Genomic DNA, 25,079 nt, shown 5'->3' with positions numbered 1-25,079 from the left:
AACTGTAGGGCATCGGTGAAGTAAATTATGGTATATCCATATCAATATTTGTGTCATAGTCATTAAAAATAATGTCATAGAACTGTATTTCATGAGTTGGGAAATAATAGCTTTGGAAGTAAATTTGGTGAAAATTTGGTATGCTCTATATTATGTTTCTATTTTTATGTAACAAAACATCAGATACAAAATTCTATCACCTATCTACCTACCGACTTATCTACTCACCCAACTACCTATCTTTCTATCTATTTCCTGGAAAGAAGGTCAAAATGTTAATAATTATTTTTAGATGGGGTAACATAGAAACCTCCCCTTTTTTGCAGTTTTCTGTTTAAAAATATTCTGCAGTGAATATGTATGTCTTTGCTAATTAGAAAGGAAAAGCAGTATTTTTAAGGTTGTATAGACAAAGGGGCATATATAAGACACAGGGGCCAACTTGAAGGGATACCTCGTGGCCAAATATGGGACAATTTGAACATCATAAAGAATAAGGATGTTAAAGATTACTAAAAGGGGAGAGAAAGTTCCTCTTTACAAGACAATGCCACAAAGTAAATGTAGAAGAAATTACATAATGAGAAAAATCAACATTCTGCAGTTCCTGATGTAATACTTGGTTCAGGCGTGGTCAGCAATGAATGTGAAGATCACTGGGCAAAAGGCTGGTGGGCAACAGGCTCCTTACCTGGGGTCTGACAGCTTCACGCCCACTCCCACCACCCCTGTCCTGCCATTACATACATTGCAAGAGAAACCATGTTTCTTTAGGGTGGAGAGATCTGGCTGACACCACCTTTTAGAAGCCACGTGACCAAATTGAACACGACGGTACAAACTGTTATTACGTGCAAAAAGGAGTACACAAATATTACCTCTGTGCTTTCCTTCTAAAAGTGTGTAACCTGGATCTAATCATGAGGAAATCATCAAAATAACATAGAATGTGGGGTGTACTTAAGCCGACTGATCTGGACTCTTCAAAAAGGGAAACCAAAGAAGTCACAAGGACAGTTCTAGATTAAATGACACAAACATAATAACCAAATGCAGTACGTGACCCTATGAAAGATGTTATTGGGACCATCAGGGAAATTTAAAAATTTTAAATTTAAAAATTCAATTGACATTAGCTATTATAAATTAGTGTTCATTTTCTAGATGTGATACTGTTATTGTAGTTATGTAGGAGAATGTTCTTATCCATAGGAGATACTTGACAAAGAATTTAGGAAGAAAGTGTCATGACTGCAACTTAATTTTCAAATGGTTCATCAAAAATTCATATGTGAGAAATAAATGAGGCAAAATGTTAACAACTGGTGACTGTAGGTGAAGGGTAAGCAGTGTTCATTGAATTATTCTTTCAACTCATTTCTAAAGGTTTGAACATCTTCTAAATATGAGGGATTGTGGGGAATAATTCACGTGAAAATAAAAAGGAGAGAGAAAAGTTATGGAATAGGGAGATGTGAGGGATTTGGCATCCAAATACAATGTGTGGATCTTGTTTGGGTCTTGCTTCAAACAAATCAGTCCTAGGGATGCATTTAGGAGACAATCAGGGAAATATGAGGACTGATGGGACATTTGGTGAAATGAAGTATGAAGCAAATGAAATGAGACTGCCTATGATAATTGTTGACCCTGGGTCATGGGTACTGGGGGAATGATTGTATCCTGTCTACTTTTGCATGTTGGAAAATTTACATATGAAAGTTGGGGTCCAACTCAAAATTACATAGTAATATTGGACTTTGTCAGTGAGTGAGTGACTAGTAGACACCTGAATATGTTTCCATGGGTGTTTATGATTAAAGAATTACACAGAAGAGTGATAAGTTGTGAAATCAAGATTAGTACCTGAGTTTCTCTCATAGTTTTCATTTTAAGTGAATTTGAGGGGGGACTTTGAGCTGTGGAATTGAAGGTTCTATGGAAGTAATTGTCTTTCTATTTTTTTCCTTTTCTTTTGTTTTCATTCTCTCAATTTCCCCAATGCATGAGGCTCCTGACCACCATACAGAAAGCTAGAGCTGATGCATTGTCCTGATCACTGCTGAAGCTGATGGAATGGTATTTATTGCTTCCACCTAAGTTTGGGAATCTCAAGATTTGTCTACTTAATCAGTTCTTTGTTTAGCTAGGAGAGTGTTCATTGTCCTGCAGGTTCCAGATGCTACTGTACCTGCCGGTGCTAATTTAACATTCAGGTGAAGATAAAACAAGTTTCTGAAGGAATGACTATTCAGGAAGATCATACAAATCTACAACCCCCCCCCCCCCATCTACACCCTGCCCCCAGTTTAAACACTGCACATTCTTTTGATGATCTTTGCTCATCTGATACCTGGTCACTTTTCTGCGGACATATTCCAGCTTGCCAAATTTCTCTTTAAATTGCGTAGCATTCAGAGTGGAGAAATGCTTCAAATATGATTTGCCACTTTTAATCCTTAGTGTTTTCATTCTTGTTTATCCCTAGAGCTCCTTTCTTGTAACAAGCCCTAAAGCATTAGCTTCCTCCTCTTACCTCTTGTGCGTTTTAGTGTTTATTTTTGCGGGAGAGACAGAGAGAGACAGAGTGCAAGTGGGAGAGGGGCAGAGAGAGGGGGAGACACAGAATCCGAAGCAGGCTCCAGGCTCTGAGCTGTCAGCACAGAGCCCGACGTGGGGCTCGAACTCACAAACCGCGAGATCATGACCTGAGTGGAAGTCGGACACTTAACCGACTGAGCCACCCAGGCGCCCCTTACCCCTTGTGCTTTTAACCCGTTCCCCAAGCGACAGTGTTTTCTCATGTCTCAAGACCCAAGTCAAATATCATCTCCTTCATGCTTCCCTGTCCGATCTTGTTTCCGCCCCTGACTTCTCTTGTACTTCATCTGTAGGTCAGCTGGCCCCTGGGCTAGGCTGTGAATTCCTTGAAAGCAGCTATTTTATTTTATTATCATACCTTAACACTTCACCCAGTACTTGGCATATATTAAATGCTCAATAAATGTTTAATGAGTTGGAGAGTTATCTAATATCCTCTGGGTATTAAAAAACATTATAACTTCTTGTCTACGTTTTTCCACAAGGCTATCAAGAGACCATCAGATTCCTCTTTAAATCAAAATATAACATGGTGTACAATGAATATCCCTGTTTACCAACTCAGCCCATCAGCTACCTATGCTGCCTTTTTTTTTTTTAAGTTTATTTATTTATTTTTGAGAGAGGCTGGAGAGGGGCAGAGAGAGAGAATCCCAAGCAGGCTGCATGCTGTCAGCGCAGATCCCCATGCAGGGCTCGTCATGAACCGTGAGATCAGGACCCGAGTGGAAGTCAAGAGCGGGAAGCTCAACCGACTTAGCCCCACCCAGGAGCCCCTGTGCTGCTTTCTTTTTAAATGTGATCAAGCCTTCTGAAGAATTCTGACAGAAATGTTTATTTACTGTTTCTGGAATGTGTTCACTCATTCTTGAAAATGGAGGCATTTGCTTTATTTTGGTTTTTTCATCTCTTCCATTCACTGCAATACTAATTCACTCGCAGTAATTTCGAGATTACATATGCACTCCAGTGCATTTTATTACTGTGGCATATAAACAGTTTGGGTCGGTAAATTTGATCTCCTGTGTTATAATTGTTGGTAAAATAACAGTACTTTACATTTGTAAAAGTGCTTTACCATTTGCAAAATGTTTTCTCATATCTCATTTGAGCCTTACTAGAAACTCCTGTTTCATAAGTAGTGACCATTATCTGTGGTTTTCAGTCGGGAAAACAGTTTAGAGAGATAGGTGACATGACTGGATATCGTAGAGTCAAGAATTGAACCCAAGCTTTTCAGAACAACCTGGGACCTTATTTATGATCTGGGCTCCGGTGCCTTATGCTCATTCTGTTCTTTCCTGATTAAAGATAACTCTTCTCGTGGAGAAGAAACACACACAGTTACACAGCTCGACTTTTCTCTTTGCATTTCCTGCTCTTGTCATTCTCCAATCTTTTTTCCTCCAACCTTTCTCCTTTTTTATTCTTTTTTTTTCTCTTTCTTTGTTCTGAGTGTATCCATTTTGTCATATGTTCTGTTTGCCTGTTAAATTTGTTTTGGTGCTGCAGGGAAAAAGGGAAGAAACCAGCACTCATTGTGTCAGGTGACGCATCTGCTGTTTCTGCACATTATTAGCTCAGTGTCATAACCTAGCAAGATAGGTGAAATCATCCTTGATTTGTGCAGATGAGGAGAGAGGAGGCTCAGAGATTTACCCAGTTACTACCTACCATAATATGCACCCCCCCCGCCTCCACCACCAAATTGTCTGAATAAGGATTTCAAGTGGAAACATCTCTTCGATTTTGTGCAGAATTTAGTATGCTTTTTTTTTTTTTAAAGGGGACACTCCACGATGGTTTTCCCTTTTTTCTGTGATATTTTCATATTTAGAGAAGTGTGATAGAGATTTAAGAAAGCATGGGGAATGCTGGGTCTACCTCTTTCCTTCTCCTGGTGTGCTGTTTTTCATTTGGTTTAGGTCACTGTGAAATGTAAATGTTACCTTAATAGGGGTGGTGCACACATATGCACACACACACACACACACACACACATACATCACTTTTGTCTATATCATACCTCAGCAAGAACTAGTTTCTCAGATGCGTCCTTACAGAGAACAGAGGCCCAGGGAGAGGGGACCCAGGACAGGGGAGAGCCTTTCGGGGAAGGGAGGGCTGTGGCAGTGGGGCATGGCACGCGAGGGCAGGTCTGTGGGGGGCACTGGTACACCACTGTGCAACGGCGGTGAGGACTAGTGCCCACTGTCATCATGCCTTCTCCTTAACCTCCAGAGTTGTGTCTAGAATCATTTGGTGCAGCAGAAGTCAATGTGGTGGCCACACTTCTGAGTTTTAGGAGTTGTGCTGCACACACAGCCGCCTCTCGGTTTTCTCCCGCCTCCTATGAATAGCAAGCATCTCTCTTCTTGCGTTGAATTTCAACAACACACAACCTGGTGGACTCATAATTATAAACCACTGAATGTTAGAGATGGAAGGTAATAATTTCTAGGATGACTGTGCCTAGTCGTAAAGTAATCTCTTATTTCCCCACTTTCTAGACAATTGCAACACGACTTTCCCAGGGCTCTGATTTTCAGCACGGATGATTTTTTCTTCAGGGAAGACGGTGCCTATGAGTTCAATCCTGACTTCCTGGAGGAAGCACATGAATGGAACCAGAAAAGAGGTGACAAATTCCTTTCCAAATTCCCGGGAAATCCTATTGTGCACATAGAATAAGTTTTATGGAAGGAGTGTAATAAAAGTTCTGCCATTTTTTCCCCCCCAAACAGAATGCCAGAGCATAACCTCCCTAGATTCCAGGAAAAGGAAAGTTATTGATACTGGGTTCTGAAATAGATGGCACTAAAGTTGCGTAATGAGGACATCCTGTAATAAAAATAACAAAATATGGAGTACGCTCGCCCTTCTGATTGTTGCATGTTGCTCACTGTTATATAACATTGTGTTGCAGCCAGAAAAGCAATGAGGAATGGCATATCCCCCATTATTATTGATAATACCAACCTCCACGCCTGGGAAATGAAGCCCTATGCAGTCATGGTAGGAAACAGCATCATTCTGATTTTTCAGTTCCGGAAATTTTGTGAGAAAATTGAACCATTTGTTCTTTCCTCTTTTTCCGATCTGCCATGATCTCATCTTTATTAATAGTAGTTCTCTCAGAGAGCAGGTAAACAGGTTTTATTTTAGTGTTTCTCTGTTGTTCAGTGGCTGAAACTTGCTAAGATGCTAATATCCCCTCAGGGTACATTTGTAAACACTCCTTGGTCCGAATTCTTGAAGGTTTTTCTGTCTTGATTTTCTGTCTTGCTTTCCAAAGAAGAGACATCTATACACAGGGGCACCTTCTGAAGCTTGCAGAGAAATATTGGGGTGGGCAGTGCTGCTAGCCGAGTTGTAGGTTATATTGATCAGACACTGTCTTTGGCAGGCAGGGATTTCAGTACTGTTTAGTGTTGCCACATGAGAGTTCTGGGGTGACCTTTTTTCTTTTTTGGTTTTAAAACATATTTAGGGTTAACACTGTAACCCTATTAAGATACTAGAATACAAATATAAATATGCAAACAAAGATAACTCAGCTCTCTACTGTCAGAATAGAAAAGTGAGAGGAATAAAACTATGTTTGTATTTTAAATTATGATCTGTTTCAGACATATTTCACCTTTTCTGGTCATAAGTTTTCATTCCCTATTGGGCATATAGATAGGAGAAAAGATCCTGAAATACACAGGGCAAGAAGACGACAGATGAGTAGTCTCATTTTGTCATACATAATCCCCACTTGTCTAACGGTAAAGTGAGTATCTCTAAGAAACTGGGCTCGTGGCATCTATTCATGGCTTCTTTTTAATCCGGGGGGCAAAAGAGCTTACACGCAGGTGTGCTTTTCTCTAACTGTACATCCATCTGGTTTATTTAGGCCCAGCCTGTGGGACTTTGGGTGAATGTAGGAAGGAATGAACATCAATTTTGTCGTTACTTCAGTTCATGGACCGAGAGTCCACTTGGCAGAGAAATGAAAGGGGACATGAGTAGTCAATTAAGGCACAACTCAAAACCAAGAGTAGTGGGAGAGTGGCTTAAGGAAAGACATCTTATTTTTTATTATCTGGAATGTGCAATCTTTTTAAGCCACCCACAGCTATTACTAAGATCCTGAATTTAGGTATTTTCCATCTAGGATATCTGAATCCTTTTCTAATGAGAAGGGTCCATCTCAATCTCAAGAATGAAGAGGAAATCTTTTTACTTAGCTGTTTTCATTCTGTATTTTGTAACACAATAAACGATAGTGACAAGAGTTCAGATTTTGAGATGAGAAAGGAGTAGCCAGTTTATGAATGCAAAGATTATTTGGATGTTTATATGCAAACTGTAAACCCAAGGATCACGGGGTGTGGTGCTTTGGGCCGGACTGTATTGCATAGCAGGGAAAGCCCCTTCTTGGCGGGAAGAGTTTGTAAAGAGTGTTGGGAAATCATTTTTATTTCATAAGCTCTGTTCCTAGGGCACCCTCACTTTCTAACTGAGGCATGAGGAATGGGACAAGGCATTTGGCAGAAGAAAACTCGGTGATAATCCTAGAAGGGACTTTGAGAAGCCACTGAATTCATTTCTCATACATGTGGGCAGGATATTTAAAACTTAGTTCAGCTATCTATTTTTAAAAACGTCCCCAAACAAAGAACCTTTATCATTTTCCTACATAGTAGATAAAATTGACCAAAACTTATCATTGGGAACCATAATATAATCTGAGAGTGGCTAAGTATGGAAATGAACCAACGGTACTTGTAAGATAAACTAAGGCCTTGGATTACTGGTAAAACAAAAGGAATCTTAGAAAAGATTTGTAGTAAATGTTAAATGGCAGCATAAACATTCCCAAACATACATACCATGTCTTCAATGTTTTATGTACTTTTGAAAAATCAGGCACTTGAAAATAACTATGAAGTTATATTCCGAGAACCTGACACTCGCTGGAAATTCAACGTTCAAGAGTTAGCAAGGTACTTCTTTGTTTTTCTAGTTCCTCATTATGTATCCTGCTGTTTTCAGGTATTTCAGACCGAACAAAAGAATCTTTTCAGGCTGGAAATGGACATGGTAGTTTTCAGGCCAGAAATGGTAATTCTTGGAAATTGATCACTTTGGATTTATTAATGTGAAGACTTTAGTTTTGGGTCAGTTTTCTAATATACTGCTAAACGCTACACTTTGGCTTGGACTAGGTCCTTTTAAAGGACACATTTAACTTTCTGCTAAAATGCTTCTTCATTAATGAACGTTTGAAAGCACTTTTCTCTGCATGGGATTGCACATGTCAGTGGCGTTTTTGCATTGAGGCTCAATAAAGATCTTTAAACGTTCAACAGTCTGTGGTTCACTTAGGGTCTAGATGCTGCTTCTAATTTATAAAGCAATAAATGTCCAAATAATACTAACTTGTTGATTGAGTGCATGGGTTCTGATATTTACTATCTGTGTTATTTGATGATGTCAATGATTTAAAGAAACCAGTGAGATCAGAATTTACTTTTTAGGAATAAGACTGATTTATCCTATAGTTACAAGGAGATAGTGCTTCCAAAATCGGTCTGTGGCCCACGCCCATCACAGTTGCCTGAGGTGATTGTTCAAATCCTAGTTCATGGGCCCCATGCCACAGTGGGAATCTCTGGTAATTGCATTTCGAACTATATCCCCAGTTGATTCTGAGGCCCGCTTGAATTTAAGATTATTTTAATTAGCATCTAGAAGTGTCTCAGACTGACATAAATGGATTATAGATACATGCATGATTAATAGGCAAAAATATAATAAGTAGATCTCATGGTGTTCTTTTTTTATACCTTGAAGCATGAAACTGAGAGTTCCAAAAACGAAGCGTTTCCGAAACTCTAGTTGTTTAGCCTTAGAGCAGCACAAAAAAACAGGAGTGGAGCCTGAAAGATAACTCCTTAAAGAGATGTTATGCTTTAGTGAGAGTTAAATCCTGAGACTAGGGAGTGCATATCTATGTAATGATGCAGGACTTGTAACTCCTTTTGAATATACTGCCTTAAGCACATGTTTGCATTTTTTCCCATGTAGAAGGAACATTCATGGAGTCCCAAGAGAAAAAATACACCGGATGAAGGAACGGTATGAACACGATGTTACCTTTCACAGTGTGCTTCATGCGGAAAAGCCAAGCAGAATGAACAGAAACCAGGACAGGAATAACCCATCACCTTCCGACGGCGCAGGATACTGGAATCCCTGCGCGGAGTTTCCCACCCGGAGGGCTCATGGGGGCTTCACAAACGAGAGCTCCTTTAACAGAAGAGGCGGCTGTCACCATGGATATTAGAGGCCTATCATACAGGCATTCACAATTTTCCTAAATCAGTTTTTACCGCAACTTTTGGTATTTATTCTTTGTTCAGTTTTAGCCAGAGCTCTAATTCCCGTGTAAATAGTCGGACCTGAAAGTTTTTCAGCAGAAGTCATTATATTCATTTTCAACAAGCACTTGTTAAAAGTGATCCTCTATGCATGGTCTGATGCTGGAATTCTGATTTGATTAAACAAAGTCACTTTCTTTAGGGAACCAATTGGAAACGGAACCCTGAAAACGTACCCAGTCACATAAGTTCAATATACAGAAGCTTCAGTACCACTTCCTCTCAAGTAATCTATTTTTCCAGAAAACCCATCTCCATCAGGAAGGTTGGAAAGGTGGGGGAGAAGTGGGAGACAGGAAAATGTTAGTGCCATTGCTACTTTGATAAGCCGTGTATCCAAAAAATGTGAGATGTGTGGCTGTCACGATGAGAGTGGTTTTCCTCTAAAATGCATATGCCAGAGAGCATACATCTAAGGGAATATCGTCCTTCAAAGTAGACTCTTTGGGAAATTATCCCTTTATTCTCGTGATGTGTCATTGTTAAAAAGTCTTTTGGATCCTTCTTGATAGCTCTAAAAGCTACTGAGGAAAATCAGTGTCATTATTTAAAGTCACATCTTGTGTTTTAACTACCACTGTATCGAATAGGATTAAACATGATGAACTTTTTGGCTGTTGTGCCAATAGTGGAAATTAAAGAAGCCTGACTTTATAAAACACCAGTTTTTAAGAGGAAAAAATTAAGCAGTTTTTAGACATGTGCATAATCAGTTGGCTGCCCAAATGTTTGGGAGCACAAGAATTAAGCATCCCAAGATAGAAATCATATAGGGATACGTAAAAGTCATGCTCATTGCAAGATGAGCAGTCTTGGCGATTTATGTGGCATTAAGACAATAAAGTTCTACCACAACTCTGGGATGTCCCTCTTAAACCAATCCTGAATTTATGATTCCAAATCAAGTCTCCACAGGTTAGAATCAGATTAATTTGGTGTGAGACCATGATAGATAAGATCACGTAGGATGTATGCTTTATTTCTTGTTGGCCAACAGCTTCTTTATAATGTTCTGTGAAATATTATTTGAAGTGTCCTATATAATGGTGCTTTTATGGTTATTAAAAATTATCTATGGTATTGCTTTATATGAATTTGTCATTGAATCTAGACTGCTTTAATGATATAAAAAAATTAATTGCCTAAATTCCACAGAATTCTACCCTATTAAGAACCAGTTTTTCTATATCATAAACTTATTTACCAGTCTTCTTTAGTAAATAGGAGACATAAAGACAAAAGCAACCTTGCATTTTACATGCTTATATAAATTATTTGATCTGCATACATTGGAAAGACTATTACTTTAGCATTTTAATACCTGACACTATTGACATCTTATGGCTTTTTATTCACCTTGTCTGAGTAACCACTCTGATATGGCCCCAGGTTTAGATCCAGAGATTTTAAAGAGCTCAGGAGAGTAATTTCCCTATTTGTCTCTTTTTTCCCCTGGATGACTCCTGAAATACTTGGTTTGGAAACATAAACATAATTGATTAAATGCTGCCAACTTTGTCCCAGCTAGAAGTGATTTATTTTTTCTCTCAGTTCCCAAGGTTCCTGATTTATGTAATTTTTTGAACACTCAACTTTAACCTGTAGTTTTGTATTATTAACGTTTGTATCGTTCACAGAGCCGGCATAGTGCTTTACGTACAAGATAGGGCCTCGTTAAGTAATTGTTGAGTAACACAAACTGCTTTTACCATTATCCCTAATCCTATGGTGTACATTGACTTTGTAATCATTGTCACTTCTTAGGGGATAATATCCGCATATACTTAAGCTTCATATTTTGCTTATAGAGCTTCCTATATTTTTTACAATGTGTAAAAAAGGAGTGTGTGCATGAGATCTCTCTATAATGTGTGGTCTAAATGGTAAGAATAGAGGACATAGTAGCAGTTCAGGTTAGATTCTTCTAATTCTTTTTTGTTCACCTGAGACTCCAGTTTTATTCCCTGTTCTAGAGTGGATCACTTGGAAAATGATTAGGATGGGAAGACCAAATTGTTTTACGAACAAAATTTAAATCATGTATTAACAAGACTGGCAGAACACTTGAGTTAAAAAGAATTGCAGAATGGATTATTGTTACGTTAATTTTTAGAGGAGCGAAAAATCATGGATCACGGTTATGAAAGAAAAAATTGCTTTTTGAAAGATTTATTCTTGGCTTTGAAATGCGTTTCTAATTAGATTTGAAAACAGGATATTTTATACAAACTTAAGGCATAGTAAAAGACCTGATTTCAGAGCTTTTCCATGCTATCGACTCCTGGTTGGAAGTGCATTCTCTTTTCTCCATTAAGCATAAGAAAGTCACAAACGAGAATATCCTCTTATATTGAACTATTACTGTCTGCCTTGGTGGTTAGAGAAAACCAGGTTTAAAAGAAGTACTGCTGAGTCCTGTGACAGGGCTAAAAATAAAGTGGGTAGAATCTGCCAATTTGAAAGAGCAGTTTTCTCTGAAGTTGCAGATGATCACTTTGTTACAAAAACATTAACACTACGAAATCTGATTTAAAGTACTTGAATTTTTAATTAAAATAATTTCAGAGATCACAGTGGAATCATAAAAAGGAATTACATTGGGGATTCTGTTTTTCTTGTAGTTATGCCGACTTAGTGTTGAAGAACGGGTCTTAGAAAACACCACTGTTGCATCTTTCTCTTCCTGACGTTTAATCAGGATAGAACTATAAGAGAATCAACACGTTTGTTAGGGAAAACTGGGTCACAGTGGGCTATCTCCGAGAAACAAAACTAAACCAAACCATCTAAAATAGGAACTCAAAAGAATTACAGGAGTCAAAATAACTGTACTTACGAACCTAGTTTCATTTAATTAAGGACACAATTTAAAGAAAAAGTTACTTTGTAAAATAATACTTGGTCAAGTCCAGTGATCAAATTCAGTCATAAAGATTTAAGGGAGATTTAAGGGACTAATATCCAGTCAATTTTAAGATCGGTAACAAATCAAAGCACAGAGGCAGGCAAAGAGCATTCCTGTGATAGACAGGCACCCAGGGAAATTAGAAACTATTTTTCTCATGCGAACACTGATGTGCAGTTTGAAGCTGTATTTTTTACAAACCGGAGAGGCTGAGTCAGTAACTGACTTATCGTCACGTCTGCTGTTGTCGCCTTTGCAGTCTCATAGATGACCTTTTTACTGTATCTGTGTCCTGCACGTCAGGCTCCCCTCCTTGGGTGCTGGCCTGGGGGTTCTCGCAGTCTCGGATCCCAGAGGCAGTAGGGTACCTTTTCGGCCTGACATAATCTTTTGAGCTCGTGGGAGCAGTCCTAGGGGAGTCACCGAGAGACAGAAGTTGATCTTCTCCTGCCGAACCAGACAAAAGGGCTTGAGTGTTGATCAATGCAAGTTCTTCGTCAGCTATTGAATCACTTTCCACAAGGGAAGTGTCATTAAATTTCAGTGGAGTCATTTGAGGGGAATTCAACTCTCTTTTCTTTATAGGTGTTTCATATTTGGTGCCACAACTCCGTGGTGGCTGAAATGCCTTCTGTGCAGCTGGAGAAACAAATGTACAAATGGGACTAACAGGTGGAGGTAAAGGCAGTCTACTCAAAAAATCTAAGGCTTTTCTCTTCTTGCAGGTTTTCGGGTCATCCAGCTCTCTCTCCCCTTTATAACAAGACTTTGAAGTCATTTGGGCTGATCCAGGTGTGGGCACAGACTTTGCTTTCGGCTTACAAAGTGATAAAGGACTCCGGTAATTCATCTCACTATTGGGAGAAGACATCTGATAAAAAGACAAAATGCAGCCTAGATAATGATGCACTAATATATAAAACATCATCAAATCAGCTTTTCGTTAGAAATATTTAAGCACACAAATACCACATACATTCTCACGCCCATCGTGACTCACAGGTCAGATGATTTCAAGAGACATTTACATTATTGTTCTCATTCCAGAAGGAAACAGTTTTGCATAAAAGGATACAAAAATGACACAAAAAGAAAGCAGAATGAAGACTAATTGTAATAAAAAGGGAGGCAGGGGGATTTAACTGACTCTTGAATCTTTTCTTTTTTCATTAACAGCTTAAACAAAGATAAGCATTTTTAAACCATTTTAAGAGCACAGACTGCCTGGGTTCTAATACTTAACTTTTCTAGTTTTGTGACTTTAGGCAACTGTTCAACCTCTCTAGACCATAGTTTCCTCATTTGCAAAACAGATAATTTTCATCCCATGGGTTGTGGTAAAGATTAAATGAGTTAATACAGATACACTAAGCAACTGTTAGCTACTTGAGATTTAGTCATCAGTCAGTATTACAGACCTTACAGCTTAATTTGCGTGTACGGTGATTTAAAGAGTTAAGCTGAGCTTAGAAACACCCCTAACTGTATAGAATAGTCCTTCTAGCAAAAGGACAGAGGCAAAACAGAGGCAAAACACTATTTTCTATCACATGCACTTGCAATGCTAAACATGAAAGCACCTTTTGGTCAAATGTAACCCTGAAGAAGGTTCCATTCTGGCTTTGATAAACAAGATATAATTTCCAGATAACCTATACTTACAGGGGCCACTTAACAATAAACTACACTTTCTAGTCAAGTTTAATTCCAGTTCACCAAGTTTACCACATGCACACCAGAATATAGTATTGACTGCATACATAATACTCATAAAATTCCTTCAATTAACTTACCGAAAGTTTATTTCCTAGGCCAAGGACTGTTTGAATGGTGTGTGGCTCTGAAGCATAGTCTTTCGTCGGGGTGGACATCTTGGGACTGTTTGCATTAAGTATGTGCACAAGTTTGTTTTCTGCATCGTTGCAAAACGTATCAATATTCTAAGAAAATAAATTGGAAAAGCTGTTTTGTAAAATGAAAATACACATTTTCATGTTTTCAGAAAATGTTACCTTTAAAATTAGAAATAAAAGATTCAGACCAGAAAAAAAGAATGACACACCCAAAATTTGAGAGCAACTGTCAAACAACATACCAGTGTAAAAATGCAAAGCCAACATGTTGGAGGGAGGGAGGGAGTGTGTGTACGTCAGGGAAGGAAAGAGACGGGAGAGATCTTGCCAAACAGCCAGTTTAATTACAAGGTATTACACGGTACTGGATTAGGAGCTGGAAGACGGGGGCTCAAGTTCCAGCTCTATTTCCTACCTAATAGCTGTAAATCACCTAACATCTATAGAGTATGCCCTGGGTTAGTAGTAAAATGAGACAACTGCCTCACGTCTGTTCTAAGAACGGAAACAATGTATAGGTTAAGCCACATAAAACTGTTGTTTCAGAAGTTACAACTGGTCGAATACCAGCAATTTTATATAATTTAACCTAATTCATGAGAGTATTTTGTAAAAGTTAAAAATGCTATGTAAATAACAGTTGTCTCTGAACAATCCTTGAATAAAACCTGGGAGAAATCCTGGGATGTTTTTCATCTGTATGGAGGCCAAATCGTGAATATAATTCCCACTCCACCCCCAATTTAGATCAATTTAGATCAATTTAGATCAATTAGGGTGTTATTCTTCACTATAATATATATTGAGTCTTTAGGTAAAATATTACACAAACTTCCTTTATACAGCTGGCTACTCTGATGCTTTTAAAATATAATTTTATTTATATATACTTTGAACAACACACATTTCAGATATCAAACTAACAGCCTTATCTTGAAGATTCTTTACTAGTTAGCAATTTATCAAATCCAAAATTTTATTGGGAGGCAGCATTGCACAGTGGTTAATAGGTGGGGCTATGCAGGGGCACTTGGGTGGCGCAGTCAGTTAAGCATCTGACTTCAGTTCAGGTCATATCTTGTGAGTTTGTGAGTTTGAGCCCCGTCTCGGGCTCCGTGCTGATAGCTCAGAGCCTAGAGCCTGCTAAGGATTCTGTGTCTCCCTCTCGCTCCTCCCCTCCCTCCCTCCATCTCTCTCTCTCAAAAAAAAAAAAAAAAAAAAAAAAGTTGGGGCTGTGCACTCAGAGAGCTTATTCATCAATAAAATGGAAAAATAGTTCCCTACCTCATAGGTTTGGTGGAAGAATTGAATGCGACAGGCTATGAACAAGGCCTGACATACAGCAAGCACTCTAAAACTGTAGCTAATAATTACTACTTGCTATATGTATAAATTTAAGCATAAAATGTGTACATTACCCAGGGAAAATAATTTCAGTATTCTCCTATTTGAGATTATTTCAAATCAAGGACAGACATAAACTATAAAATACTAGATAGGGAGTTTAAGACGTGAATTTGGAATCTGCCGGTTATTAACTAATGATACTGCTATGAACCATGGGTAACTCATTCTTGTTGCCCACATGACCTGTAGCTCTGAACATCCTCCTCAGGATTTCTCCTCACTCAATCCCCTTCAAGTCACTTTCTCCCAGCTGTTGTCCCCCCATCTCCTCAGGCTCCTGAGCAGTTCATCTTTGAGGAACCCTCATCTCACATTATTTCCTGACTATCCAATTTTCATAGAAGCCGCCATTTCCTTGATATTTGACCATCAACATAAGAAAATACCAAAATGCGTGGTAATGCCCAAAGTAATTTTACCTCAATAGTATTTTTCATTTTGTGGAATGTCTCTTGAAAATGGCCCTCCTTTGGACTGGCAGAAAACCTGGAAAAATCTCCAGCAAATAAAGTAGGAATTCCTGATTTAGATTCTGGTCGCCACTGGAGGTTGCTAGCAGCAATTAATGTATGAGGTTTAACGATGTCTTCATTAAGATCGGTCCAGACCTTGATTGCCAATAAATTATGGCATTCATCTGACAAATAGACCAAAGGAGCAAAACCTAAGATGAAACAAAACAAAACAAAAAATTCCACTTCATTACATATGTGAGATAAATTTTAAAAAATTCAAGGAAGTTCTAATATGCCTATTTGTTTTGGTATGCTAATAGTAAAACAGACCAAAATAAGTTTAGAGAAAGCTCAGAATCTCCAAAATAACCTGCTGCTTATGGTGTTAAAATTTCAGTGTTAATATGACAACATATTCTGTTACTGAGGCCATGGGGAAGCAGGTATACTCATACATTGCTGGTGGGAATACAAATTTGTGCAACCCTCTGGAGAAAAAACTGGTAGAACCCAGCAAAATGACACACACTTACCTTTCTACCCAGCAACCCCACTTTTAGTACTCCATTCTGAAGATGTACTTCCAATAATAGTGAGATATATATGAACAAGATTCATGAAAACACTCTGTACAAGGTTACTCACTGAAGCACAGGAGAGCGGTAGGGACAAACACTGGCACATTCATACAATTTTGTACTATGCAGCTGTACAAAAGAATGAGGAAGTGCTCTGTAAACAAACAGTCCAAGATCTTTGGGAAGACGCAAAAGCCGTTCTAACAGGGAAGTTTATAGCAATACAGGCCTACTTCAAGAAATAAGAAAAATCCCTAACAAACAACCTAAACTTACACCCAAAGGAAACAGAAAAAGAACAAACAAAATCCAAAGCTAGTAGAAGGAAAGAAATTATAAAGATCAGAGCAGAAATAAATGAGACCCAAAAAAAAAAAAAAAAAAAAAAAGATCAATGAAACCAGAAGCTAGATCTTTGAAAAGATAAACAAAATTGGTAAACCAGACCAAAGCCAGACTCCTCAAGAAAAAGAGGGCTCAAACAAAATCACAAATGGAGGAGAAATAATAAAAATACAAAGATCACATTATGAAAAAGTATATGCCAACAAGTTGGACAATCTAGAAGAAATGCATAAATTCTTAGAAACATGTAACCTCCCAAAACTGAATCAGGAAGAAACAGAAAATTTGAACAGACTGATTACTAGCAATGAAAATGAATCAGTAATCAAACAATTCCCAATAAAGAAAAGCCCAGGACCAGATGGCTTCACAGGTGAATTCACAGGTGAACATTTAAGTAACAGTGAATACCTATTCTTCTCAAACTAGTTCAAAAAACAGAAGAGGAAGGAAGACTCCCAAATACACTCTATGAGTACAGCATTATCCTGATATCAAAACCAGATAGACACTTGAAAACAAACTACACGCCAATATGCCCGATGAACAAATCCTCAACAAAACATTTGGAAACTGAATCCAACAATACATTAAAAAAACCATTCACCACAATCAAAGGGGTTTCATTCCCAGGATACAAGAGTGGTTCAATATTTGCAAATTAATCACCACAACATATTACATCAAGAAGAGAAAGGATAAAAAATCATATGATCATCTCAACAGAAGCAGAAAAAGGATCTGGCAAAGTACAACATCCATTCATGATGAGAATCCTCAACAAAGCAGGGTTAGAGGGAACATATGAAAAACCCACAGCCAACATCATACTCAGTGGTAAAAAACTGAGAGCTTTCCCCCTAAAATCAGGAACAAGACAAAGATGCCCACTCTCACCATTTTTCTTCAACACAGTACTAGATATCCTAGCTGCAGCAATTAGACAAAAAAGAAAAAAAAATGATCCAAATTGGTAAGAAAGAAATTAAACTTTCACTCTGCAGATGACATGACACTATATAGAAAACCATAAGGACTCCATCACAAAAACTACTAGAACTGATCCATGAATTCATTCAAGTTTCAGGATACGAAATTAATGCACAGAAATCTATAGTGTTTCTATTTACTAATAACTAGCAGAAAGAGAAATTAAGAAAATCCCATTTACAATTGCACTAAAAATAGAATATCTAGGAATTAAAAAGAAATAAAGAATGAGATAGCTTGCTATGAACTGATACTGTTAAGTGAAAAAAGAAAAGCACGCACACGCACAAAAATGAGTTTGTTACTCTTCATATAAGAAAGAAGTTGATATAAGAAATTGTACATGTATCTGTCCACTTGTGGAGAACAAATACAGGAAGGATAAAGCAGAAACTACAGAGACAGGACGTGGATAGAAAGCAGGGGAGAAACAGCACTGGGGTGGAAGGAATGAAAAGTGATGCTTCCCTTGGTATGTCTTTGTGCAGCTGATTCTTAGAACCACAGTGTTTCACACACGCTTCACCTATCCCACCAACAAACAAGCCCAACCACAGAGGGGGAAATCCACAATAGAATACACACACATACTTCCTGGCTCCTTCTGTCTGATAGGGCCTAGAAGCAATGATGCTTGTGCAGTAATGAGTGTACCTAGCCATCAGGTCATGGCTATAAACACAGTTTTCTCAAAAAAAAAAAAAAAAAAAAAAAAAGAAAGAAAGAAAAAAAAAAGTGATCCAGGGTTTCTTTGAGAAGTAGTTGGTTGAACTTGATTGGGGCAAGGAACATATAAGATGAACCTGGAACATCTTGTAACGCCGAAAAGAGGTGCTCGCAAAATTACAGGAGTCAACCTGAAAAAACTCCTAGTGGCCCAAACGGAAACAATCTAAACAACAAAAGAATGCAGGTATTGAATTGTAACCCACAGACTAAAATACATATTCATTCGTCCATACTGATATAAATCAAATAAGAAAGTAAATTTGGGGAAAAGGGGCAGCTCTTCCTTATAGCAGAGCTCCAATAAATGGAGAATGAAAGAAGAAAAAAAAAAAGGAAATCATTAGGCAAACACTACAGTAAAAACTGCTGCAAACAAAATCAGCTGATAGATGCTAAAATTAATTGGTGAAAGTTTGAGGTGAAATTGGACTTGCATAGTCTCAAGGAATCTCCTTTAAGGTTAAGGTTGCAGACCTCAAGGCTGCCGCTCCCAGTAACAAGCAATATCAGCATCGTTAAACCCTTGATGGGGAGGCGGACAGACACAACACTGTTTCTGTGGCACTTTTGCCAAACATGTATAACCTTATTCCAATCATGAGAAAACATCAGACAAACCCAAGTTGAGGAAAATGCTACAACATGATCAGTCTATTCAAGAGAGTCAAGATTAGGAAAAACGGGAGAAGACTGGGGAGGGGCACCTGGTGGCTCAGTCGGTTGACCGTCTGACTTTGGGTCAGGTCATGATCTCGCAATCCACGAGCTCGAGCCCTGTGTCGGGCTCTGTGCTGACAGCTCGGAGCCTGGAGCCTGTTTCGGATTCTGTGTCTCCCCCTCTCTCTACCCCTCCCCGACTCATGCTCTGTCTCTCTCTCTGTCAAAAGTAAATAAACATAAAAAAAAAAAAAATAACCAAGAGAAGACTGGGGAACTGTTAAAGACGAGAGGAGACTCGGGAGAAATGATGATTACATGAAAGTGGGATCCTGGAACAGAAGAAGTAAAACAGCATAAATCTACACTGCAGGTAAGAATATTATGCCAACGTTAACTTCCTGATTCTAATAATAGTACCATGGTCACACAAGATGCTGACATTAGGGGAAGCTGGGGGAGGGATAATTGTAAAGTCTGCATTAGTTTTGCAACTTTTCTGAAGGCCTGAAATTATTCAAAATAAAAAGTGAAAAAGTTTCAATGCCAAAAATGGGAAGAGACAGGACTGAGGCACTCACCATTTAATCTAACGATTTAGAATTTCTTGTCTCTGTTACTTGAAGAATTATGTTTCCCTTATAAATGATAGGAACCCAAAGAATTGCCATTCTCAGATAATGATTTGTTTATCCTGTTGCAAATGATGGTTATTCCTTTCACTGTTTTCAATTTTATAAGTAGATTCATTTAATGGATTGTAATCCTAAATATTAAATACTGCTTTTAGAGAAATTATGTTTCCCAAGTATGTTCAATTTTCTAATTTGGGAATTTGCCTCTAATTATATTCAAAATGATTACAGCCCTTCTCTCAAATGTGCTTCTTTAAACTATGTTTTCCCCCCAATTTTAAAAGCAATACTTGTTTACTGAAAAACATTTAGAAAATGCAAAATATGAAAATAAGCTTCCAGGATAGCTCCCTCATTTCATTTTTCCCTCAGTACAGGTTTCATACCTAGATCAAATTATATACACTGAAAAAAAATAGAAAATTTTCTGTAATTACCACACATCTCGTACAAATGGTAACAACTGGAAGAATTTTTTTCAAGTAACACTTTTAGAATGTTGGCACTGAAAAAAATCAAGAAAATAAAAGGATAAGAGGAAGATTATTCTGCAGGTTTGCAGTCTGGGATTGTTCTGAACTCACGCAGAATCCACTGTTCCCTTTAAATTCTTTTTCTAAAGTTTCACTGAAAGGCTAAAGCACACAGCAGTATGTGAGGCCACTTCACAAATTCTCGCCAAGAGACACACCAGCTGCAGAATCCCCACCAGACCGGGACTGCTGTACCTCTGCAGCAACGGCACTGCAGGGCTCCCCCCTCTGCCAAGCGCTGCACGGCTCCCTGAGCGCCCCACCCCCCAGCTCCCCTCTCTGCCCAGAGGCAGCTGCTGCTTCCCCACAGGTGCTGCTCCTGAGTGCACTTTCCAATACATCTGCATGAAAATCTCAGTCTGTTTCCTGGGAAACTGACCTAAGAAGTGATCTCATTTAATTAATTCATCGGATGCCACAGTGTTTGTAATATAGTAACACAACAGATTGAACACACAGTAGTCCCTACTTCAAGCCCAACTCTCAGATGGTTGGATTTGGTTTGCCTTTGTTAGCTGAAGCAGAAGAACACATAGGCATTAGAGCCTGAAAGTATGGGTTCCAATCGTTTATATAATTGTGACCTTGGGCAGGTTATTTAACATCTCTGAGCTCTGGTCTCCCCATCTGTACAGAGGGATGATAACAGCAAATGAACAGCATTACTACGAGCACTTTATGTATATATGTGAAGTTTTCAACAATTACCCACTCCCCCCGCCCCATTTTGTTAGAAGTGGGGACAGAAAGAAACTAAAACTGAGTCCCTGTCCTTGAAGAGATCACAGTATCATTGGTGGGGGGAGGTTCAGAAACGTGGACACAAGATCATGGGCCACGTGATGGATGCTGTAGCAACCCAACGCGCTAAACGCTGCAGAACCTGAGGAGGGAAGATCTAAGCTGGCATAAGCACCCAGCTGGGGAGGAACATTATTCAGCTGGGCTGAATAACGAATGACAACGGTTCTCCAACTCCTTTAGACAGGAGGACAAAGGGCATTGTTAGTAAGGTGTATTTTTTAAAGGTTGAAAGTGTTAAATGTTATATATAATGCATCAGGCACATGAAGTGGCATAGTTTAGCTGAGGTGTGTGGGGTGGTGGTTTGAGGCAGCTGAAGAGTTTTTCAGGCCTATGAAGCAGTGTGGGTTTCATTTTCTAAGGGACAGGAGCCACTGAAGATTTTAAGCCAGGAACCATCATCAGTAGATTTGAGTGTTAGGTAAGTACTACTTCGGGTTTAAGGTGGCACTTTGAAATGTTCGAAGAGAATTTTTTCCTCTAACATTTAACATCAAACTAAATAAAAAAAAAGAAATGTTCACTAAAAACCCAAATGAGGAATATTCTGATGTAAAATTTAAAAATTGGTGATGAAAGAAAGAAACGAGAGTGTGGATAGGCCAGGCACAGAAGGGCTCAGCTTCTAATGTCCTTCCCCAAACTGGTGAAAATTTGAGAATTCTATTACCTGTAAACCTGAAGAAAAGCAAATGGAATGGGCATCTTACCTTTTTCCTCTTCTGATCGCAAATAATGAACATGGCTGCAGGGGAAAAGCAGACGACCAGGACTGACAGAAGTGAACATTCCAGGGTGTTGGTGGCTTGAACTGTGTCCCCCACTCAAGATGTTGAAGTCCTGACCCCCAGTACCTGTGAGCGTGACCTTATTTGGAAACAAGGTCTTTGCAGACGTAATCAAGTTAAGATGCAGTCGTGACGATCAATGTCCTTATACAAAGGGGAAGTTTGGACAGACACGCACACAGAGAGAAAGTCACGTGAAGATGAAGGCAGAGATCATGGTGGTGCACCTATAAGCCACGGAGCAGTAAAGATTGCCAGCAAACCAGCGGGTGCGGGGAGCAAGGTGCTGAACACGTCTCCCTCACAGCCTCAGAAGGAACCAACTCTGCCGACACCTTGCTTTCGGACTTCTGGGCTGCAGAACTGAGACAGTAAATTTTGGTTGTTTACGCTCCCCCAGTTTGTGGTACTTAGTTATGGCAGCAATGCAAATTAATCACAGGGGACTCACGGAACCAGGAAAAATGATGAAGAACAGAGCTAGTATCTCCCAGAGATGGGCAATATATAGTGGAAAGAAACTCAAGTTCGCAGCCATTACTCAGTAACTAAGAGGGGGAAAAATGGTCTTGGACACGGTAGAAAGTCAAGAACCACTGGGTCCTGGCAGGTCTCCACACGTTTTCCAACCGTGCACCTCACCTCCTCACCGCTATCTGCCCTGGGGCCATGAGAAGTGATCTCAGGTAAGTCTCCACAAGCAGCCAGGCTCCTGGGTCCTGCCGTATTTCCCATCTCCGGAAAGTTTCATACACTACCTCCTTTCGCACCGTCTCCTACCTCTCCCTGTCGCCTGGAACACCTTCACTGGACAAGTCCTCACTACCCTCAACCATTCCTTAAGTGCTATCTTTACCGGCCTGCTGTAACTGAGACCTGGCTCTCCTCCTCCGAGGCCACTGCTGCCCCCTGCAGACCTCTTGTGCTACAGGACGTCAGGCTGGGGTAGTTGTCTCCCCTGCTCTTGGCTCGCTGCTGCTCCCCACCTCTAAAAACATTCACCCCCGTTATTGGACCTTTCTAGTCAGTCTACACGATCTCATCGGGATGCTAGTAGCACTTGCACTGGAAAACACAGACATTCTCTTGATCCCAATTCTCCTTCTTGGGAGTGCTCCATTTCCCTTTGGTGCTTGAAGCGTGACCTTATAATGCCTGTGTCCACTGTGCGCGTGCCTCTCCTTCCACTCCCCTGCCCACCTTACCATCAGACTGGCTCCTCCTGGGGCTCAAGCCAGCAGCCCCTTCCTGGCCCTCGCCTCCCTGTCTCAGCTATCAAATGCCATCCGAGACCGAATCAGTCCCCTCTCTCTGGAACTCTTCCCTCTGGGCTCTCAGCTCAGCTCACTCCCTAAGTATTCCTCCCACTCCTCAGGCTGCTCCTCTTGTTTCTTTTACTGGTTCCTTTACATCTTCCTGCTTCTAAGCGTCAGAGTGTCCGAGCCACCTCTCTAGCTACTCCCACACCCACTGACCTCATCCAGTCTCACAGCTTTAAACGGCACCTGTACGTTGATGATGTCCCAGTTTATATCTTCAGCCCAGACCGCTTCCCCAGACTCCTGCATACCCAACTGTCAGGTAGAAATTTCTGTTTAGACTAAGCATCTAAAACTTAACTGACCAAACTGAGCTCTTCACCCTTCCCACACACATCTCTTTTTCTTGTTCTCTTTCCCTCTCAGTAAATGACAGCTCTCTCTTCTCATGTGCTCAGACCAAACACCTTGGCACTGAACTCCTTGACTCCTCTCTTTACTTCACACTGTCCCTCTCCTTCAAAATACAATCAGAATCTCACCCATGGAATTTAAACAACGACAATAACAACAACAATAAACAAGAAAAAAAAAAAATCAAACACATAGAAAAAGAGACCAGATTCCCTGGTTGGGAAATAAATGTGCCCTCTGTGTTGGAGGCAGACACGATCTCCATCCTTCCAAGATTTTTTTGCTATATAAGCATTCTTGAAGTGAGAGTCTGTGACAACAGCTGCTACAAAATGTGTAGGAACATCACAGAGAATAACCGTCCAACACAGGGAACTAATGGGACACAGGGAAAATAGCTAGCTAGCAAGGTGGTGGGTACATTTTAATCCAACCATGCTAATAATCACATTAAAGTTGATCAGATTAAACAAACCAGTTAAAAGACCAGAGACCCTCACACTGGATAAGAAAGCAAGATCCAACTGGGCTGTCTTCCAGAAACCCAATTTAAATATAAAGATGTTGACAGGTTAAAAATACCAGGTGGGAAAAGAAAAGATGTACCATACAAACAAGTACTAACCATACAAAAGTTGGAGCAGCCACACTAAATAAACAAAGTTGGCTTTAGAACAAGAGACATTATTTGGGATAATGAGGGATGTTGCAGAGAAGCGGGAGGTGGAGGTTTGAGTGTTCAATAAACTATAGAGGGAAGTTATAATTACCCAGTAACCATTCAAATGCTACAAAACATTCCTAGCAACGTCTTTAAAATTAAATAGCACAGAATAGGATGTAGGTTCTTTCCCTGTAATACTGTAGAATTGCTTTTCATGAAGGATTGAGGTTAACACAGGCCTACTTTCAAATCGCTAGTCACTAAATTTGCTGATTTGTAACTCCAATTAATCTTAAGGAAGACAAATTTTAAAAGATAACATTTTCCAAAAGCATTCATAAAAAGCTACAGTTAAAAATACACCGTGGAGCAAAGAAAACAATCAGCAAAACTAAAAGGCAGCCGACAGAATGGGAGAAGATATTTGCAAACGACATATCAGATAAAGGGCTAGTATCCAACATCTATAAAGAACTTACCAAACTCAACACCCAATAAACAAATAATCCAGTGAAGAAAAGGGCAAAAGACATGAATAGACACCTCTCCAAAGAAGACATCCAGATGGCCAACCAGCACATGAAGAAATGCTCAACTTCACTCCTCATCAGGGAAATAGAAATCAAAACCACAATAAGATAACCACCTCACACCTGTAAGTGGCTAACATTAACAACTCAGGTAACAACAGATGTTGGTGAGGATGGGGAGAAAGAGGATCTCTTTTGCACTGCTGCGGGGAATGCAAACTGGTGCAACCACTCTGGAAAACAGTATGGAGGTTCCTCAAAAAACTAAAAATAGAACTACCCTACTACCCAGCAATTGCACTACTAGGTATTTATCCAAGGGATGTAGGTATGCTGTTTTGAAGGGGCGCATGCACCCCCATGTTTATAGCAGCACTATCAACAATAACCAAAGTGTGGAAAGAGTCCAAATGTCCATCGATGGATGAATGGATAAAGAAGATGTGGTAAACACACACACACACACACACACACACACACACACACACACACACACACACACAC

The 25,079-nt window shown here is 39.5% G+C and overlaps 2 protein-coding genes across 8 annotated transcripts in view; one reads left to right on the top strand and one right to left on the bottom strand.

Annotated features, from left to right (window-relative positions):
- Positions 1 to 12,772, top strand: part of N4BP2L1 (NEDD4 binding protein 2 like 1) — a 34,457-nt gene extending 21,685 nt beyond the window's left edge. Inside the window, exons 2-5 of one of the 4 annotated variants that reach the window (XM_040448164.1) lie at positions 5,112 to 5,239; positions 7,642 to 7,710; positions 8,677 to 8,727; positions 12,660 to 12,772. In XM_040448164.1, coding sequence (XP_040304098.1) covers positions 5,112 to 5,239; positions 7,642 to 7,710; positions 8,677 to 8,720 — 241 coding nt within the window. In that variant the 3' untranslated portion in view covers positions 8,721 to 8,727; positions 12,660 to 12,772. Of the gene's footprint in view, positions 1 to 5,111; positions 5,240 to 5,527; positions 5,617 to 7,515; positions 7,593 to 7,641; positions 7,711 to 8,676; positions 10,942 to 12,659 lie in introns of those variants that run through there. The other 3 variants (XM_040448161.1, XM_040448162.1, XM_040448163.1) reach the window with 3 other exon arrangements.
- The window catches only part of BRCA2 (BRCA2 DNA repair associated), a 59,934-nt gene continuing 46,047 nt past the window's right edge, over positions 11,193 to 25,079 (bottom strand). For 3 of the 4 annotated variants that reach the window (XM_040448152.1, XM_040448154.1, XM_040448153.1), the window contains exons 25-27: positions 15,614 to 15,858; positions 13,728 to 13,874; positions 11,193 to 12,805 (exon numbers count right to left, since the gene is read on the bottom strand). In XM_040448152.1, coding sequence (XP_040304086.1) covers positions 12,167 to 12,805; positions 13,728 to 13,874; positions 15,614 to 15,858 — 1,031 coding nt within the window. In that variant the 3' untranslated portion in view covers positions 11,193 to 12,166. Of the gene's footprint in view, positions 12,806 to 13,727; positions 13,875 to 15,613; positions 15,859 to 25,079 lie in introns of those variants that run through there. The other variant, XM_040448155.1, reaches the window with a different exon arrangement.

The sequence above is a fragment of the Herpailurus yagouaroundi genome, unplaced genomic scaffold (assembly GCF_014898765.1).
Source record: "Herpailurus yagouaroundi ecotype Mexico unplaced genomic scaffold, PumYag 197, whole genome shotgun sequence".
Classification (NCBI taxonomy): Eukaryota; Metazoa; Chordata; class Mammalia; order Carnivora; family Felidae; genus Herpailurus; species Herpailurus yagouaroundi.
This window is presented reverse-complemented; position numbering and strand designations above follow the sequence as displayed.